At 37.7% G+C, this 20,224-nt stretch overlaps 1 protein-coding gene across 1 annotated transcript in view; it reads left to right on the top strand.

The window, feature by feature from the left end:
* The first annotated feature begins 3,489 nt into the window (after positions 1 to 3,489).
* grid2 (glutamate receptor, ionotropic, delta 2) overlaps positions 3,490 to 20,224 on the top strand; it is a 522,151-nt gene continuing 505,416 nt past the window's right edge. The window contains exon 1 of the mRNA XM_017468976.3: positions 3,490 to 4,199. Coding sequence (XP_017324465.1) covers positions 4,112 to 4,199 — 88 coding nt within the window. The 5' untranslated portion in view covers positions 3,490 to 4,111. The remainder of the gene's footprint in view (positions 4,200 to 20,224) is intronic.

Genomic DNA, 20,224 nt, shown 5'->3' on the forward strand with positions numbered 1-20,224 from the left:
TTAACTAACTGAAGCCATTTAGTTATATGATACACCCTTATTCTGAACAAGAACAAAATGCAATCTTAATACTTGTACTTCTTTTTGCCATAGGTATGTTTTTAAAAAGAAACCAATGCAGCATTGCATTAAAGCCCATTCCTAAAGCAAGCTCAAATAGAAGGGAGACCTCTGCTGTCTGCAGGAAATAGTTTCACAGGTCCATTTAGCTAATAAGAGACCTCCTATGGCAGCATTAAAAACATGTCAATCAAGTTTAAATGTACATTTAAATGAATGAATTATATAAATTATATTCATGTGTTATGAGTATTAAACATGTCATATTAGTTACCATCAATCCTGCTGAAGGTTCCTTTATTCAAGTACCTTTACTTTAGGTAATCTAACCAGATCCATCGCAATAACAGCCATTTTAAACACAGAGGGGTTGGTACATTCTCCCTTACTTAACATTACATTTAATGAATATACAGAGAAGAGCAGCGGTTGTGTTGGTTATATGACACATTTGTGTTTCAGGACTGGTAAGTGGACAGCTCCCATGCCTCGTAAAGCTCTTTTTATTTTATTTGAGCAGAGCAGAGGCTCTGACATGCAGGTTATGTTGAACACATTCCTATTTACAGTGGAAGCAAAGGGCGATATAAATGATCCAACAACTCTTATTCTAAGACAGCGAATTATACACAACGGCCACAAATTGCCATACTAATGTATTGTGAGTATGAGTAATGCTCCGTCATGTGTGCTGTAAAACATGTCAGGATCCTGTTTTATTCCTTTTCCTGAACTTGTTTCCCTACTGACTTTCAGTCATTATGAGAAATAGTCTGATCTCGTTAATATGAACCATTTTTTATTAGATTTTTTCTACCAGCTACAATGTCTGTGTAGACTACTCACATTACTTAGTAATATATATATATATATATATATATATATATATATATATATATATATATATATATATATACTCACACCCACATACACATACAAAATACATATATATTACATATATACATTAATTAGTAATACACACACACACACACACACACACACACACACATATATATATATATATATATATATATATATATATATATATATATATATATATATGTATATATATATATATAACAGTTTTATACTTCTTGGATTATTTATGATAGAGGTTCCCTTGCTCCTCCACAGATCTAAAAATGCATCCTTAGTTGTTGGGGGGGTGGGGGGGTGGAGGGGCTATAAATATTTCTGAGGACAGCTGCAATTGCCAAAACAGGTCCTCCAAAGTCATGCTTATTTGTCTCTCAACCCACACACCTCCATTGGTACTTAAGCGCCGACATTCTGAACTGAAGCTCCTTTCATTCTTTTTGTTTGCTGATAAATAATTCACCCTTTCCAAATCTCTGTGAAGGTGGCCCTTGATTTGCAGTGCTCTGTGTGTTTGGAGGGAGAATACAAAAGTGAGAGAAAAGTGTTCATTTTGACTTTCAGAATAAAAGAACTGATCTTTGACTGATCAAAGTTTGACACTGACACTCAACTGCTCTGAATTGACAGTTACTTGCCTGCAATAATGGCATGTCCTTGCAGTGACATATTGCACACCAGTCTGCATATTCTTCATCACAGGGTGTTATTAGTTCCATGTAGAAAATAAAACTTTTTTGAGATCACAGAAGTAAGACCTTGATAACTATGAGATCTTTGTGAATCTTTAAAGCAGGGCATGGCACATACATGTAGCATTGTGTGGATGTAACAAGTGTGTATATCTTTGTTCCTATATGTGTTTTTGTGATTTTGTAGTTATGCCCTGCTATTAATGGCCCTCATCATATTTGCCCTGGCATACACTGCTATGTTGCAGCACTATTTTCACTTGTGCCTTATCCAATCAAGGTGTTTAATGAGGCGTCACTCCCTCTCTCTTTGCTCTGAATGGCATCACAAGGATGGTGTGTTCTCACCCCCTTGATTTACCTGACCTATAATCCATATTGTGGATTAAACAGGAGATCTCAAACAGTTTTAGAAAGCTTTGATAAATTACATACTCAGAAAAAAGTCTAATTTTGCACCCGAAATTTTGTCTTTGGGCTATTAAAGAGACTTGATTAGGTTTGTGCAGAACCCCAAACTCTACAACCCTACAGTGTTCTTTGGTTTGTCGTTCTGTGGAACACTGAAGCTTTGAATAACCCTACCAAAGAGCTTTTCCCTTTAAGAAAGGCTTAAAAATAGAACCACTTTTAGTAGCCACAAACTCTTAAGTATCCAAAGGACCTTAAAGGAATCATTTCCGAAAAACATACAACACAAAAGTTTTTAAGTAGACCATTTTTATATAAAGATAGAGCCATTACTAAAAGCTTGAGGAACCATTTTTAAGAGTGCATATTTGGTGAAGGCTCAAAACAGATTCAAGAGAACTCTAGGTATGACAGTCAAGTTTAACATTGTAATCTTATAAAAAGATTTCCATCTAGCATTCTAAAAGTTTCTTCAATTTGTCCCTAGGAAAACACTTAAAAGTCCAATGTAGAGCCATATAACAGAGGCTTTTCTAACTAACGGATCTTTTTACAACAGAGAGTTTTTATTTCACAAAAAGGTTCTATGTAGAACCCCTTTAGAAAGCTACACTCTTAAAAATAAAGGTAAATAGAAAGGGTTTTTCAGTCTAATGCCATAGGAGAACCCTTTTAAGTTACACAAAGAATCTTCTTTAGAGAACCATCCATTTACTGGTGCTTTAAAGAACCCAGCAATGGCTCTTCACAAAATAAGGTTCTTAAGAATGATGCAAGGAAAACATTTTCCAGTCCAACAAAGAAACTTATAGGGTTGACTTTAACCTGTTAAGGGATGATACCTTGACAAACCAATAAACTGCTCTGAAGAACCTATAATGAAACATAAAGAATCTCAGAAGAACACAACTCAAGAACCCTATACAATGAAAAATGGTTCTTTGCATAACCTATGGTGCTTTAAAGAACCAGTGAAGAACCTTTATTTTTAAGAGTGTAGAAGAAACTCTTCTAAGAGTTCTCTTCACTCCTTTAAGAGTGTAGAACACCCCCCCCCCCCCCCCCCCCATGATCAATGCAGAGAGCTCCAGTTATGGCAGTGGCACATTTTAACATTAAATAGGCATACATTAATAATAATAAAAAAAATTCCATCTAACACAATATAAATGTTTTGTCCCTCCTGCTGAAGCCTTAAAACATCACTATAAGAAAGAGTCTTCCCTTAAAAGGGGCTTAAGTAGAAAAAGAAGTAGAAATCTTTCAGAAAACCGAGAACCCTTGACTATCCCAAGAACCACTGAGGAAAGCTTTTTTGGAAAGAAGTTGATGAAAAGCTTCATAGCTTGAAAGGGGAGGAGCCATAACCACACAGACTACTCTTCTGCATGATCATGACTCCGCCCACTCCTCTCTCTCTCTCTCTCTCTCTCACTCTCTATCTGAGGTAATCCAGTTCTGTTCAGCGCGGGATCAGTAACGGATGCTGCGTATCTTTGCGTGTCTCCTCTCATCGCATACTAAGCAGAAGGCGCGTGTGAACTCCCACTTAATTCTCCATCGCAGGAAAAAAAGAGAGAAGAACTCCATCCTCTTCACCCCAAGCAGCGCTTCATGGGAATACGGGCTCAGACCTAAATCTGCATCATCCAGCCTGAATCGTGCGTTTAAGAGGAAGTTGTGCGCCGTTTGATGCTGTGGCACGCGAGTCGTCGAGCAAAACCATCACAACCGTCGCATTTCTCTTGACTTTCTCTGGTGTCTGTTTGGATCGGACGCGGGCTGACCGGACGGAGTATATTTCAGCCTTGCACATCTGGATGTTTTGACGAGGTCCAGAGAGAATTCCCGAGATTGTTGAAGGATATCTTCGTTGTTGTTTTTTTTTTGTCTCCCCCCCTTTGCTCTCGACAGAAAGCAGCCGCATCCACGCCGGGAGCGCATCGAGGGAGTGCGGTTTTAAAGGAGGACGCGCATCCCTCCCTCCTCCTTCATCTGGACTGGATCTTCGCGTGGCTTCAGGATTTAAAGCAGTCGTCCCGCAGTAGGAGAATTGATTTGCCGCTGGAGAGATGAAAGTTTTTATGGCTGCGATGCTTCTGCTTGCATCTTGGAGTCTGGAGTGGAAGCCTGTGCTTACCGATTCCATTATTCACATCGGTGAGTTTAACCCTCTGTCTGAAGCGACGTCAGTTTCGGGATTCCTTTGGTCTTATTCCCGTGCATTTAGGCTCTGCATATGCTAAACCCCGCTGCTACATTATTATGCAATTATCTCAATGCAGATCTCTGCGGCTTTTCCATTGAATACCAGTCGAACAGTTGTTTAGGCTGCCAGTGACTGGATTTTGTTACAGAAAGACGCAGTTGTAGGCTGTACATGAACTGGAATCTTCCCAACAATGCGCCCATTATATTCTATGGTGGTCGAGAACAGGTGGTTTGGTTTGACCGGAAGAGATTGTTTTGTCATGACAATACACGCTCATCGGCAATGCATCGAAAATTGACTTTAGTAGCCTAACATATTGTATATCAGTAATGGTTAAGGTCGGTTTTAAGTGCGCGCGTGTGCGCGCGCGTACGTGTGCGTATGTGGAGAGAGAGAGAGAGAGAGAGAGCCAAAGAAGTGTGAAAGGAAATAGATGTACAGAAGTGTGGAAGCGCGCGTGCCCGTATGGATTAACTGTGCACGAGTGGACGCGCTCAGAATGATGTTCAATCAGAGCGGACGCCTCCTCAAAATCCTGCTTCGTGAATCAGCGCGCGCGCGCGCGCGTGTGTATGTACGTGTGTGTGCGTGCGTGTGTGTGTGTGTGTGTGTGTGCGTATGCGTGCGTGTGTGTGCGTGCGTGCGTGTGTGTGCGTGTGTGTGTGTGTGTGTGTGTGTGTGTGTGTGTGTGTTTAGGGAGGTGGGGTGGGATGGAGCGGCAAAGGTGCACGTCTATATAACATGCAAACATTAAGCTTGATTAGTGCGTAAATCTTCAACAGTTGAAGTGAGCTGCACGCGCGCACAGTTTCGCCTTTGCTTTAGGCAATTAGTGAGAAATTGTAAGTGCAAAACAAAAACAAAACAAAACAGAAAAACATAAATGAGAGTATGCACCCGTTACTTTATAAGTGCATTTTAGTGCCCTTTCAGTTTCTATAGCTTATAAAAGGCAATGCAGAGCATTATCCGCAACAAACAGGTGGCTTACAGTAAACTCCTCCTGTCAATCACACTGGCATTATTCTTTTTTTTGTCTCACATGCTTTAAAACAATTAAATCAATTACATTAAATAAATTACATTTCCCAGACACCACTGGACTGTATTATTATCTCACCGTTGGAACCCTCCCTGAACCCCATTACAAATTATGTTTCTAGAACACTGATGAGTCCTAAAAGATAGCAACCCTGAACAGTACTGTGCGGTTGCAGATGTAGCTACACTGCTATATTAACACACTGTTTCTACAGAGAGAGTGAATACAGCCACTGTAATGTTGGCACGTCACAGATCCATTCATGTTCGTGTCATCGTTTCATTGTGGATTGCTGAGGAGCCGAGGCGCTTCTGATCTGATGATCTGTGCCATATGTCGGTGGTGCATTGCTTTTATGAGCTCTAGCCCTGAAGCCACAGGCATTCATTTCTGTCACTGAAAAGCCACAATGTCCCTGGCATTACCCGGGTCTCCTGGCTGGCATGCAGCTACACTAACGCCAAGTGCGCACTCATTCCTCCAGACTCATGTTTCACGATAAGACAGTTTAGAGAGACTCTTGAAGGGCAATTCGCGTTTGGTTTGGCAGTGCGTGCGTGCGTGTGTGTGTGCGTGTGTGTGTGTGGGTTTAGAAATCATAGGGTTTACGATTCAGTTCGCTCCCCCTAGTGGCCGCTTTGCTCTGTCCAATATTTATTCGGTTGTACGTGACCAGGTTGATTATTTGTATGTCCGATAAGTTCTGGCATTATGCAGGCTTATTTATGTATGTATGTATGTATGTATGTATTTATTTATTTATTTATGCTATTTAAATATATTGCTTGAGAGACTATAAAGATGAAGGCCTTCCAGCACCGTTCAATCAGTACCTGTGCCAGGACTCCAACTGCTTGAAATAATGTACTGCTGTTCTATTCATAGTGTTAAATATTGTATTCTTTTCCTAACATCAGGGTTTGACTACGTTTACCTGTGCAACATTGGTAATTTTCATAATAATAGTAATAATAATAATAATAATAATAAACTGTGTAAAATGCAGTGTAAAGTGTGTGACTTTGGATTGGTTTCGGATGGTCAGTCTCCAAAGAGATGATCTCTGCTCTAAAGGATGCCACTGTATGTGTTGCTCTGACAGGTTATTGGATTAGTTTCAGCCTGCTTGTTATTCATGACAAACAAAACTACATTAAAGAGTAAATAAGCAAACAAGAATACAGAATATAATTGTATATTTGATATCTGATAATCGTATCATCATTTTTTGTATGTTATATGGTTTAGTCCAAAGCCAAAGGGAATTGTGGAAAATCATCTTCACTAGTGCCTGGCAGGTGGGCCAGCTGGGTAGTCCCATTTCAGCAATCTATTTTTGGACATATTTCTTGGCCTCTATCACAAGAACACAGTGGTAATTTGTTGTGTTAGCCTGCAGGCTACCGATCATGCCAGTATTTCGTCCTTAGTAGTTAATCTCACAGGTGATTCTAGACCCCGTTTTGGGGCACTTGAGCCCTCAGTCTTTCATTTAAATGACTTATGATATTAAGTCACTCTTTCCCAAATCAGATTAATTCTCCAGATTTTGTAAGTGTGATAGCTGACAAAAGCAACAGTGCAGCAGTAAACAAACTGCAAATTGTCTCCAGGCTCTGAAGCATCCTCCCCTTTGTTTTGCGATTTAATGGTTTAACCTGAACCAAAGAATCTAGTGGCTCAAAGCTTTCCACAATCCTTGCTGATTCGCAGTGTGAACTAGCGGGGTTGCCAGGTCAGCTAGTGCGCCAACCAAGTGGTCAACTTTGATAACTTTGACTGTTGAAAATTTGAAGTCTAGGGTGGTGAACTACTTTAAAAATTACCCACAGTCAGTAGTAATCTTTCATTGTAGACAGATACAATGACAATATAACCCTTTATGAATATATTGATCCTAGTTTTGAATATCTGGCAACTTAATAACAGAGACTGGCACATCTCATTTCATTTCAATTATATATATATATATATATATATATATATATATATATATATATATATATATATATGTGTGTGTGTGTGTGTGTGTGTGAGTGTGTATATGTATATCTTTTAACATTAGATATTGTCACAGAGCAGCTTTATAGAAATCTGGATGCAGATTTAAATCCCAGAGGCACCAATGTTAAGGAAAAACTCTCTGTTGACATGAAGAAGAAACCTTGACAGGAGGTGACCTCAAACAGTAAGATTATAAGTCATTACTCTTCCACAAGTGTATGCTATAAAGTCAAACAGTGCTAAGTATGAGTAGTATCAGGTTCTTTATGTGAAAGAGCTGAGGCTAAGTATGTGGTGCAGAGGCCATGCGAGTAGTGTATTTGTTGTCATGCCATTTGAAAGATAGTTTACATCCACCTGTTTACCATTTTTGATCTGAAAGAAACTTGGCTTTGATGTTTTCACAGTAATTCTCCAGATCCTCCAACAGTAGGCTACACAAGGTGAACACTGGCTAACAAAAGGTAGCAAAAAGTGATAAAGGCAAATGTTTCATGTATTACTATAGGGAGCAAATAGAAACATTATATTTATTCATTTATTCATCTTCAGTACCCACTTTATTCTGGTCAGTGTCAAGATGGATCTGAAGACTATCCTGGTATCACTGGGTGTGAGGCAGGAATTCAATTAAATTTTATTTAATTATTTGTATAGTGCTTTTAACAATGGACATTGTCATAAAGCATCTTTACAGAAATATATAAATTCCAGATATAAATTTTGCATTTATAAATTTATCCCTAATGAGCAAGCCAGAGGTGACGGTGGTAAGGAAAAACCCCCTGAGACGACATGAGGAAGAAACAATGAGAGAAACCCTCAAAAGGGACTCAAAAGGGAACCCATCCTCATCTGGGTGACACCAGTGTGATTATAAATCATTTCTCTTCTATAACTGTATACTATATAGTCAAAATTGTGTAAACAGGAACAAATGAGCTTATGAGCAACTCATGGGAATTCACACTGAGGGAAATTAAGCACAACCAATCCACCTCCTGACATGAATTTGGGATGTGGAAGGAAACCAGAGAATCAGGAGGAAACCCATGTAGACATGGGGAGAACATGCAAAACTTTACAAAAACAAAATCATTTGAGATGTAATTGGCTAAAACAGCAATATAACCTATAATTGCAACAGTGTTTTTTTAAAATGATATTATTCTACATTTAACAAAAATGATTGCTTTTAATAAAAGTTGCAGTACTGCACTCAAGTAAAAATGTTTTTTTTATTTTAATTTTTTTATATTACTGCAATTCAGAAATGAATGTAAAATCAAGGTAACTCTGCAGTATTCGAAGGAGCTTGCAATTTTTCAAAATTACTGCAGATTTTCCACAGATTTGGGCCAAGACGCGTCATGCGATGTCATCACAACACCGCAGCCAAAGCCCTCTTCAATTCATGTACTTCGAACATGAGTACAGCTAAAATTCCTCATTTACCAACAAACATCACTGCGAAAAACCGTGCAAAACTATTTTGTGCATCTGCAATTTCACCAATTCAAGTAGTTTTCCACAAAAAAGCACAAAATACTCTGCAAGTTGCATCACAAATTCTGAAAAAAGCACCAGCAAAATTGAGCATTTTTGGCCACAATAATCATGAAAAAACTCTGCCAAATACTGTACATATAGGTAATTAAACATTACCAAAAGAATGCTTTGAATATTAATTCCAAGAACTACCTGGCAACTCTGTTTACTAGTTGACATTATAATGAACTTATAACAAAACCCACTTAAGACTTTTTTTATTGCATATATAGTCATAGTTCACCTTCCCAGCATTAGAAATATTTATATGTCCTTACTGTTTAGAAATGGCCCATTCTTATTGTAACCTGAATCCTCTTAAAGTTTAAATTCCATAATCGTTCTTGCCTCACCCGTCTTCCGTCATGTCGCATAGAGTATGGAGCCATGTTTTAATATGACTTTTGTTTTCTTTTATGCGGCACAGAAAGAAATAAATGTCAATACTTGACAGTAAATTAAACAGTGCGATCTAAAGTGCTGATTTTGGAGCAACAAATGCAAGCATTTAAATTGGGAGCATAAGATCAACAAACAAAATTGCTGGGTTATTGCATTGTGCTTACGTGATATACCAGGCTTTGCACAAGCTTTGATGTTACATGCTCGTTTTTAGGGTTTATGCTGGCATTTGGTAAAGCGCACTTCGCTGCACATTATGGCACTTGAGAGACAAAGCTTTCCGCTGTCTCTGTCACTTCATGTGGCATTTAGAGTTTTGCTATTTCCATAAAAGCTGTCTCTTGCATTATATGCTTATCTGGATGACTATAGAGTGAAGTGAGTCAGACATGGCTTTTTTTTAGTGTTTGGCATAGTGCATACCAATATATCCCTGTGTTAGGACTGAAATAAGCAGTGATCTTGGAGTCAAGGGCTTGAAAATGAAAGCACATACGAATAATTAAACAAGTCTTACAAGTGTCACTGTCTGATCCTGTGCCTTCCTCGGTTGATTAAAAGAACAAGCATGCAAGTATTGAAAGGTCTGTTCCAACAATGGTATGACACCTCAGGCGTTTCTCTTGGGTTTAGTCTTTCTTCATTTCTGTTTCTTACTAAGAATTTTTGTAGCAGGCTCACCTGAGGCCTTTTGAGTGTCACGTCACGCTAATCTCTAGGGTAGTGGAGTCATGAGCAGCAAATTTGGGATGTGAACTGTCAGGATGATCCCTGTCAAATTATTAAGCCATTTCTTGAAATTCCTCTTCATGTTCTACAAGAATAGAGTATTGTAAAAATAAAACCTTTTATCAGAGTCATTTGACTGAGTCCTTGTAAGACTGAGAATAAGATTAACTAGAGCTGTATACCCCAAAAGTGTGGACAGTGTGGACGTGTGGTGTGGAAACACTGTTACAGAAATAGCAAAAGATATCTACTCTTTTTTTTTCTTTTTTCTTTTTTTTTTTTCCACAGAAGTTATTAAACAGGTTTTATGATGCAGGAGAATGAAAAATTAAATGCTGCTTTTTTCATTACAGATACAATGACTTGTAATTGTGTTTGTACCAAACTGCTTTATGTTGTCTGATCCTTAAAAAAGCTTTGCCACTATTATCAGTCTGCTTGAATGATACTCTCTTTTTGTCTTACAAAGATTAATGCATAGTTGACGCTTAAAGTGCACCTATTATGGTTTTTCAAATATTACCTTTCATGTAGTGTGTTATGTAGCTGTTTGTGAATGTAAAATATCTGCAAAGTTTAAAAAATCAAAGTGCACGACAAACGGAGTTATTGACTCCCAAAAGAAGGAATCGATTCTGAACAGCTGAAACGAGTCAGTGAATCCAGACTTACTTCCTGTACTAATCTTCATAGGTTTGTAATGAAAAGCCCCACCTCTGGTCTTCATCAGCTGCTCGCAAACAGACGGAGCTGAAACTTGTTATGGTAGTGGGCATTTCCTTTTCGACACACGCTGACAGCCATAGACCACTCACAACAGACTGACACGTCTGACCAATCAAAGCAGAGAATGCTCTCTGAAAGGAGGAGTTTAGAATGAATCCTTTAGGGCGGATCATTTAACGAGTTGTTTGTGACACTGGGGGAAAAAGCTAATGCTGCAATTTAAACTATGAGCACATTAAAGTGTGTTTTTGACCTTGGATACATGTAAATCTATTGCATGAGACCTTTAAAACACAATTAGGCATGTGTCAAAACCATAATAGGTGCGCTTTAACACTTGACTCTGCTTGCATTTTATTTTTGGGTTACTGATGCAGAGAACCTGAGTTATTTCCTATGTATTGAGTAAACATGCTTCCGGGGAACTGTAAAGCAGCGCTACACTGAGCACATCAGTCAAGCCTCACTACAGGGGTTAAGGGGAGCAATGTAGTGTTGTAATTACAATACACTGAGCTGGAAAGAAAACATTTTGCTCTAATAATGCCTGGTCTGTGATCCATAATAGCTGTACAGGAATGTTAGGACTGTATGTTAATCGTGTCAGGTGGATAGACGAAACACCCAAGAAGCAAGCCAACAAGCATGTATCTCCGTGGCTTGGCACTCAGGATACTTCTCTGCATATCAGATTTCACAGAGAACATGCAAACAGAGTCAGACTTCAAGCTCCCTACAAACAAGCTCTTGCAACATACCATAATCCTCTGAAGGAAGTAGGTCCCCTTTGAGAGGTGGTGGCTCTGATCATCTCTGTCTTTCACACATGGAGCCTTGGGCCCTGTTCTTTGACTCCTGTCTCCCTCTCTCTCGTTCCTCCTACCCGTGTGCTTTACTGCATGAGTGCTATGAGCTTCAGAAGCCTTCCTCTGTTCAGCACCTTTTTTTGCATTAGGAAGTTATTTCACACTCCTTAGAGAGCAATGCATACTATAATTTGCACAACATTCTCTACTTTGGCTTAGCTTGATAGTCCCTACACCGAACAACATGGTCATCTGCTTCCCTCCACTAAACAAACAAAAAAAAGTAATTCTGTGATCCAACCAGACATCTTGTTTTTGTTGTTGTTGTTTTTAATATATGATGTCTTATAGAACTTGAACCTTCTTCAATACCTCATCTACTCCTTAAGCACTTCTTTCTCAAAGTTGATTTAAATATGGTCCCCATGAGAGAGAAGATTTATCCTTATCATTTTCAGATGGTCTAGTATACATATTACCATAGTTCTTCTATTCCACATGGTGAATATGGCAGTAATTTTATAGAAACACAGAAGCAGTCCACATTCAGAGCTTGTGATTCCTCAAACCACTATTGTTCTAACTCTTCCTGCCTATGTGTCTTGTCTTATATTACATGATTCTAACTGAGAAGAACTGATTGAAACTCTACATGCATTCACTGTATAGTGGACTTATGGAATAAAGTTGAATTATATATGGTGTAATCCTTATGCAAATACCTTATTCAGTTACTTTCTGGCATAAGCACAAGTCTAGTGAATCTTAAAAGTTAAGCTGTAAATCCTCTTTGGAAGAAGCCTGCTTTAATCATGTGGATATTGTCTCGTCCTCACTAATTCCTTTGATTGTCTCTGACCCTGTGTATTGCCCTTTGATACCACGGGGGTAACATCCTGATTTGTTTCAATGCAAATCCTCATCTCATCATCCTTCCAGCTTCAACCAAAAAAATATATATATATATATTAAAAACAATGTGTTGCAAACTGATGGCTAAAGGTCAGCAAAAAACTGCATGCCAGGATTTAACTGGACAAAGAAATACATGTTTTATAGAGAGGGATGGAGAGTTGAGCCGATGGAATTATGGAGTTAATTGGGTGTAGAAGGACTAGGCCTACTAAACTCCTTCTACATTTGTTTACACTGTCGTACATCTGTATGCTGTGTTACTACTGAACACAGTGGCTCTATTATACAGTCTGGAAAAGACACTGTTAATGACTGAATGATTGAGCTTTGTTTCAGTAGGCAAGATGACATAAGCTTTAAGGAGCCCAGTCAGAGTTGTAAATTCACACCACATTTTTTAGCACTGAGAGTTTGTAATCAAATTGGTGTTTAATGCTACTCTTGCTAGAGGTGTAGGTTGTAGTGCGGTTTCATACTCAGACATCCTCCCATTGGTCAAACAGTGTCTGATATTATTTGTACACCTTTCTGGTTAAGGTCGAAATCTGATTTCCGCATTTCCAGAGCCACAGGCATCAGTATTGTCAGTATTGCCATGGCAACACCACTTTTCATTTAAGTACTGTCTGGTAATGTTTCATTGTACCCCAGGCAAAGAAGCAGTTTAATACTTGTTTATTTGAGCATTAACACTATTGGCAGTTTTGTAAAATGTAGGTAAATCCAGTGCTGATTTTATGGAGGTCATTGAGATGCAAATCCAGACCAAGTGTGTACTTCTTCTTTCTTTATAGACTGTGGGACAATGGTCTGAGGTGTTCTATCATGCATATATAATATTTAAAAAGCACCACTACTACTAGCTAATACATACTGTATTTATTGTTAACATCAGGCTTAACATTTAAGTAACAAGTGCTTCTTTGTGGTTATAACTAACATAAGTGGGAATATATGTCATGAATCTACAAAAGAGAGCACATAATACTGAGCTGGTTATAGAATTATAATTTGGTTGAAAACCAAAAACCTGATTGTGTTAGTATGGTTGAGTCAATGCCCAGACCTCAGTCTGATTTAGAACCTGTGGCAAAACTTGAATATTGCTGTTCACCAATGGTCTCCATTCACTCTGGCTCATCTTGAGAAATTTTGGCAAGAAGAATTAGGATCCAGATTAAGCAAAGCTGATAGAGTTATATCCCAGCAGCTCTAATTGTAGCCAAAAGTGGCTTTTCCAAGTATTGACCCAGGTGGGTGAGTACATATGCAAACAAAACATTTCTGCTTTTTTGTTTATTTAACCTTTGTGTCACAAAAGAAAATATTTTAGACCTTCAAATGAACCAATTGAGTAAAATAAATAAATAAATAAATAAATTTTAAAAAATTGCTAAAACCCCAACTCCATTTCACATTTAATTCATTTAAGGGGGTGAATACTTATGTAAGGCATTGGAATTAATGGTGCTCTGGTAGTTATTCATAGGTACTTTTTTTTCTTTTTCTCTCTTTTTTTTTACTGGTTGTGAGCCCGGCTTGTGGTAGCACATGTGTCTTCATTAATATTTTGGCATAGAAAAACCAACTCCATAAAATGTTGCAATATAATTAAAAGCTCAGTATGGCACTGTTTATTTATAGTCATAATGTAAAATAATGTTTTGTTATTAGTTTTTGTGCATTAAGTTATGACAGCTGTTTTCAGATATACTTGTAGCCTAGATGACAATATGAGCTATCACATGCATGTTAGTAGCAAAGTTATTTACAGTAGGTCAAAGGCAATCCTGGGAGCAAGATCTTTCTGGCATTTATGGCTAAGTGACAAACCATTTAGTGGACATGAACTTAGATCAAGTATATCATTAAATAAGGACATTTTGCTTTTGGTTTAAGACACAAATAATTCATATACTTAAAAGCCAACTTGACTTTTTAAGTATTCTGCTGTCAACGTGACAGTAGAATACTTGATTTCAACTTGTGTTTATGGTGTTTGAAGTATGGACAAAATTACATTCCATAGAAAACATGCTACGTTTCCTTCCATTTTAAGCTTTTATTAAAAATGTAATGATGTACGATGATGAACGATTCCATTTAAATGTATAAAAAAAAACAGATTATAATCTTATGTGACTGAATCCAAAATAAAATATTAATTGATTGAAACCACATTTATATGGTATGAAACCTACATCATTATAAGCCAGGCTACATGGTTGGTTGAGTGTCGGTGCGAACACAGTCCTTATGCAATACCTGTGAACTGCTTAGCATGGAATGACAGTTTTTGCCAGGGAAAGAAGATATAGCCTAATCGCTTGACTTTAAAAGTTTACAGAAGCTCATCTTTAAAAGTTAGTAAGAGTTTTGTTTAAAGCAGTTAGTGGTGAGTTCACCAACAGGCTACAGCAAAAGTCTATGCATGGTCATCTTCCATGTTAGTGTAAATGCTAGAAGTCTGGCTTGTGTTAATATGGTTACAGCTATACTGTTATAGTAATATGTGCTTAGCACTATAACGTTCATTCTGAACCTCTGCATTCAAATGACATATGCAATATCTAAAGTTAGCAAAAAATCAACTGAAACTTGTGATGCAAAACGCTGTTCTCATTTACACTCTATTAAGTGTAAAATATTACTTGCAATTACGAATTAAGTTTAGAAACCAGGGTTGTGGCTAAAATAAGTTGGATTTTTGGTTTTGTTGAAAAGGATGAAAGGTTAATTACAAATATGCTTTTATGTATGCCTTTCCCCCTTTTTTTAAAGTCTCAAACACTTGCACTTCAAGATCATATCAGAACATCTCATATATGTTGAATGCACTTTTAAGGTTAAATTTAGTAAATGCTTTGTCCTGGGGAATCCATAAAAATTTCAGGTAGAATCTTATACAACCAAGGGTTTCCTTATTAGAAAGTTGTAAGTAAGTAGAACCCTCTAGGAAGGTCAGAATCCTTAAAATAAATAAATAAATAAATAAACAAACAAATAAATAAATAAAAACCCTAATTGTGCCAGTTGATGATTTTAATAAAAGAGGCCAGAGTATACCACTACTCATTTAATAATAAGACAAAGCCATTCCACTCCCGAAGCATGGTAGTGTATAGTCCTAGATTGTATTACTTGGCCAGCTGTTTAAACTTTCAAAAATTAGTTATTTTTGTTGGGGTGGTACCTTCAAGGGTAATCAGTTTGTACCAGTAGTATGTATCTTTTACTTAGAAGGTGCATGTAGTGTGCCTCTAAAGCCTTACTCTAAAAGATAACAATATAATATATTCAATTATATATCTTAAATCATATTTAAATGTATACTATATCCGCATTTCCAAGCGAAAGATGCATGTTAAGGGTACAAAAGGTAAGGCTGCCACCCCAGCGACAAGGAAAGGTGCAATTTTTTTTTTTCCCTTTTTATTGTAGGGATCAGTTTTGAAACCATTATTCTAAGATTACTTCAAACTGCTTATATTAGCACTCCATTGCAACAAACTTTCTGCAACTGCACTTGGCCTGATTATCTAATAAGTTGCATCCAATTTTAACTGGTCCTAATCAAAATTCCTTCTTGAGCTCTTAATGTCGCATGAGCTTCACTGGCCATAAATAGACTCAGCTCCTCCTCTGAGCTCCCCTCATTGTGCAACCTTGACCATCACTAACAGTTTGGCTGTTTTATGCAGTCTGGCCACAAAGGTCACATAAATAAAGTTACACAGCGAGTTTATATTTGTATTAGATTTAAGATCAAGCTAAAGTATATTCCCCAGTCCACTCTCCATGGCCTTTCCTGCATAAAACATAATCTCCTGTTTGGTTTCAACATTCACTGGTCTAGAGATAAGTCCTACTGGCTGTTCCTTTAACATTCTACCTGTGTTATTGTAGGCCGCTGCTATGAGATTACATAAGTCCTACTTTCTAGATTTTGCCAGGGAGTGTCATATATAATGGTTTCTTTGCCACCAACTTATTCTTAGAAAAACAACAATAAATTGGGATTAAGCAGAAAGCAATTTTTATGAAAAATAGCTCAAAGGCAGTAAGCCTACTTAGTAGTCAGGTCAGAATATGAGATGTCATATTTTTTAGTTTTGTGTCTTACACTGGAACATGTTTATCATCCACCTGCCAAATGATTCTCCAGCATTTCCCAAAAGTCCATTTGTAAACTAGCTTTGCCTTCTAAAATGCATCTGGGTAATAATGTTGGGCAGGGAAAGTAATGGTATCTTGGTCGGTGCATTATAATTGAAGATGAGGAATTAGAAAAGAGTACTTGAAACTTTGTTTTTAATATTGAGTGAAAATCTGTTGTTTCATCCAAAATTATTGGATTAATGAATTTCGTGTGAAAGTGGTATATTATTCTGTCAGCATGTTAACATTAATCAGAACAGACATTTGTACACTGTGGCTTATTTACTAAACCAGTGAATGAAAAATTGTGGAAAAAGTGAAGCTGCTAAGGTAAGTGGGTTTTGCTTGTAGAGATCAGGAAAATAAATACAATTTAATAAAAAGAAAATCTAGCATAACTGTTTGTGTCCATCTAACTCTTCTAGCACAGTATAGTCCAATATAGCAATCATAATCTAATAAATACAATTTCCTGAGTTCTGTAATAAATAAATATAGCATTTGCTGCACTGTTTTTTTTTCATGTGTCTGCCTTTCTCTGAGACACTGTCTATTCATGTCATCTAACACGGAAATTGACTTTCTTGTTATCTCGTATCCTTCTTCACAAAAAGCCTAAAATAAGATGAAGGTGAAGTAGCAATTTGTTTGTTATAACCGCCTTTGGATTGCAGTATATTTATCAGAACTGTTCATTCTAATTATAATGACCAGATGCAAAGAGGGGGAAGGGAGAATTGGTGTGTTATTGGGTATTCTGTGAGATAATTCTGCATCTCTAACATTAGGTTTACTAAATTGATCAGTGTTACAAAACAGTAATTATTTTAATGTGTGTTCAGACACCAAATGTTACTCAGTTATTTTGCAGGAATGGTATTGTAACTTTGGCTTAATCAGCTTGAAGCATTACACGAAGGAACAGGAGTGGAGGAAAGGTGAAAGGGGGGAAAGGGGGGAACAGACAACAGCAGCAAACTGGTCAGTGTCGCTGTTAGCCATTTCTGACCTTTGCAAAAATATGAGCTGAAATGGCTTTTTCATTGTTTTTATCCACGGCTTCGACTGATCAGTTCAGATTGGTGCTGTCTGCATGTTTCTGGCTGGTTGCGTAAAAGCTTACTGTTTTGTAGACCCTAGAGGAATAATGCTACTGATAAAAATTGGCGAAAAAACACACACAAAAACAGCTCGTCTTTTATTGCATGGTTATGTTTATGCATCCTCCAACACTAGTTTGAAAAAGTGACCAGATAATCACAATCTGGTGTGGCATGGTAACATAGTGGGTAGTGTTTTCATTTCACAGCACCAGTGCCCCTGACTGGATCCTCAGCTAGGGGGTTACAGTGTGTGTGGAGCTTTGCATATTTTCATGTTCGTGTGTGTTCTTCCGGCTTCTCCAGTTCTCTCCCACCTCCCAGAAACCTGCAGGTAGGCAGCTTAGCTAAGTTGAATGTTTTAATTAACAATCACAATGTAGATTACTGATAATTTGTTTTGATCATTCAACTGGGTGTTTCAGGCGCAAATGGCACTGACTCTGATAGGGCAGTTCATAAGCCAGTGCAGTACGCCTCCCCAGAATTCTCTTTTATTTGAACTGTGTCTCTGATTAATAGAAAATCTCCTCGTGCTCTGTGGCCGAATGCATCGCCTCTGATAATTGGATTCTGGAATAAGTCCAGATTCTGCTTTACATCGCTTTTTACATGATGACATGGGATTCCAGCACTCTTCAATATTACATTTCCACTCCAGGCGAGTGGATGAAATATTCATACCAGAAAATTACTTTAATATGGGGACCTTTTGAAGCATTTGAGGATAATTTCCCGCTTCTTTCCTAACGGTCTTTCTGTTTACATGGCAGGCCATGTTGGCATAATATACTCAACAAAAAAAGAAACGTCCTCTCATGTTCAACTGCTTTTATTTCCAGAAAATTTTTTAACGTATGTAAATATTTGTATTAACATAAAAACCTTCAACAACTGAGACATAATCTGAACAAGTTTCACAGACATTTGACCAACAGAAATGAAATAATGAGTCCCTGAATAAAGTGGGGGTCAATATCAAAAGTAACAGTCAGTATGTGGTGGCCTCCAGCTGCTTTAAGTACTGCAGTGCATCTCATCCTCATGGACTGCTCCAGATTTGTCAGTTCTTACTGTGAGATGTTACCCCACTCTTCCACCAAGGCATTTGCAAGTTCTCGATCACGTATGGGGGGACACATGATTACATGTAATTTTCCACTGCAAGGATGATCAGCTGTCCTTCCTGTCTCCCTGTAGCACTGTCTTAGGCATCTTACATTACAGACATTGCAGTTTATTACTCTGGCCACATCTGCACTCCTCATGTCTCCCTGCAGCAGGCCTATGGCATGTTCAGGCAGGTGAGCAGGAACCCTAGACATCTATCTCCTGGTGTTTTTCAGAGTCAGTAGAAAGGTCTCTTTAGTGTCCTAAGTTATTATACCTGTGACCTTAATTGCCTACCGCCTGTAAACTGTTCGTGTCTTAAGGACTGTTCCACAGGTGCATGTGCAATAATTGTTTATGGCTCATTGAACAAGCATGAAAAACATAGTTTAAACACTTTCCAATAAAGATCTGTAAAGCTTATTTGGATTTTACAAAATTATCTTTAAAATACAGTCTCCTGAAAAGGGATGTTTCATTTTTTTTGCTGCGTATACATGTTAAAAGTATCACCAGGAATGTCGGCCTACTGTTGCAGAAACTGCCTTATGGGCTCTAAGGGTTGGATCCTCTGTGGACACAGACTCAGAGCTGCAATTTAATGCAAACCCTTATCATAACTTTGATAAATGCTATAAATGCAGTCAGCAATCAATGTTGAATAAAGGTTAACCTCAACAAGGTTAAAAGTCGGATTGCCTAAAGCAGCTGAATGGTGAATGCCTCCTAATCCCAAAGAAGAAGAAATGTGAATAGGAAATATTCTTCAAGACACTACAAGATCAAAAGATTGAGTGTCTGCATGGATTATTCATTCTTCTAACTGAATACAATGGAAGACATTCTTATCTCAGAACATTCATTTTAGATGTTTGTGAAAAAAGGGCAGCAATCTTCCTGTTTCCAGTCCTTGCTTTAAACCATATGACAAGACAGATTTGTGAGTCACACAGACTAGTGGCCGTCACACTGATGTCCACCCAAATTCACCCCCACCCACTCTATACACACACATACACACCAATTTGTTGTTACTTGTGAGGGATTTGGGTAATATCTTGTGAGGAAGTACACACAAACAGAGAATTCAATTAGGATCATTTTCTTTGATTCTGATCACCACATGAAACTTGTAAGCTCTGATCATTTGTCATATTTCCTGCTTTGAAATAGTGCAACATTTTGTTAAAGTAGGTTTGTAGGACCCATGATCAGATCTTTTGCTTTTGACACAATGAAACATTCAGTGGTCTCCACAGGTTTTTCACTTTTGAGGTGATCTTAAAATTTCCCACATGTAACAAATTATCAAAATGAACAAAAAGGAAAACTGGGAACATAATCATTTGAATATGACACTGTTTATTTTAAATGAAGGCATTTCAGCAAAATTCATTATCATTTAATTAATTAATTCATTTTGAGAATGAGTA

This window comes from Ictalurus punctatus, chromosome 5 (assembly GCF_001660625.3).
Source record: "Ictalurus punctatus breed USDA103 chromosome 5, Coco_2.0, whole genome shotgun sequence".
NCBI classification, from domain to species: Eukaryota; Metazoa; Chordata; class Actinopteri; order Siluriformes; family Ictaluridae; genus Ictalurus; species Ictalurus punctatus.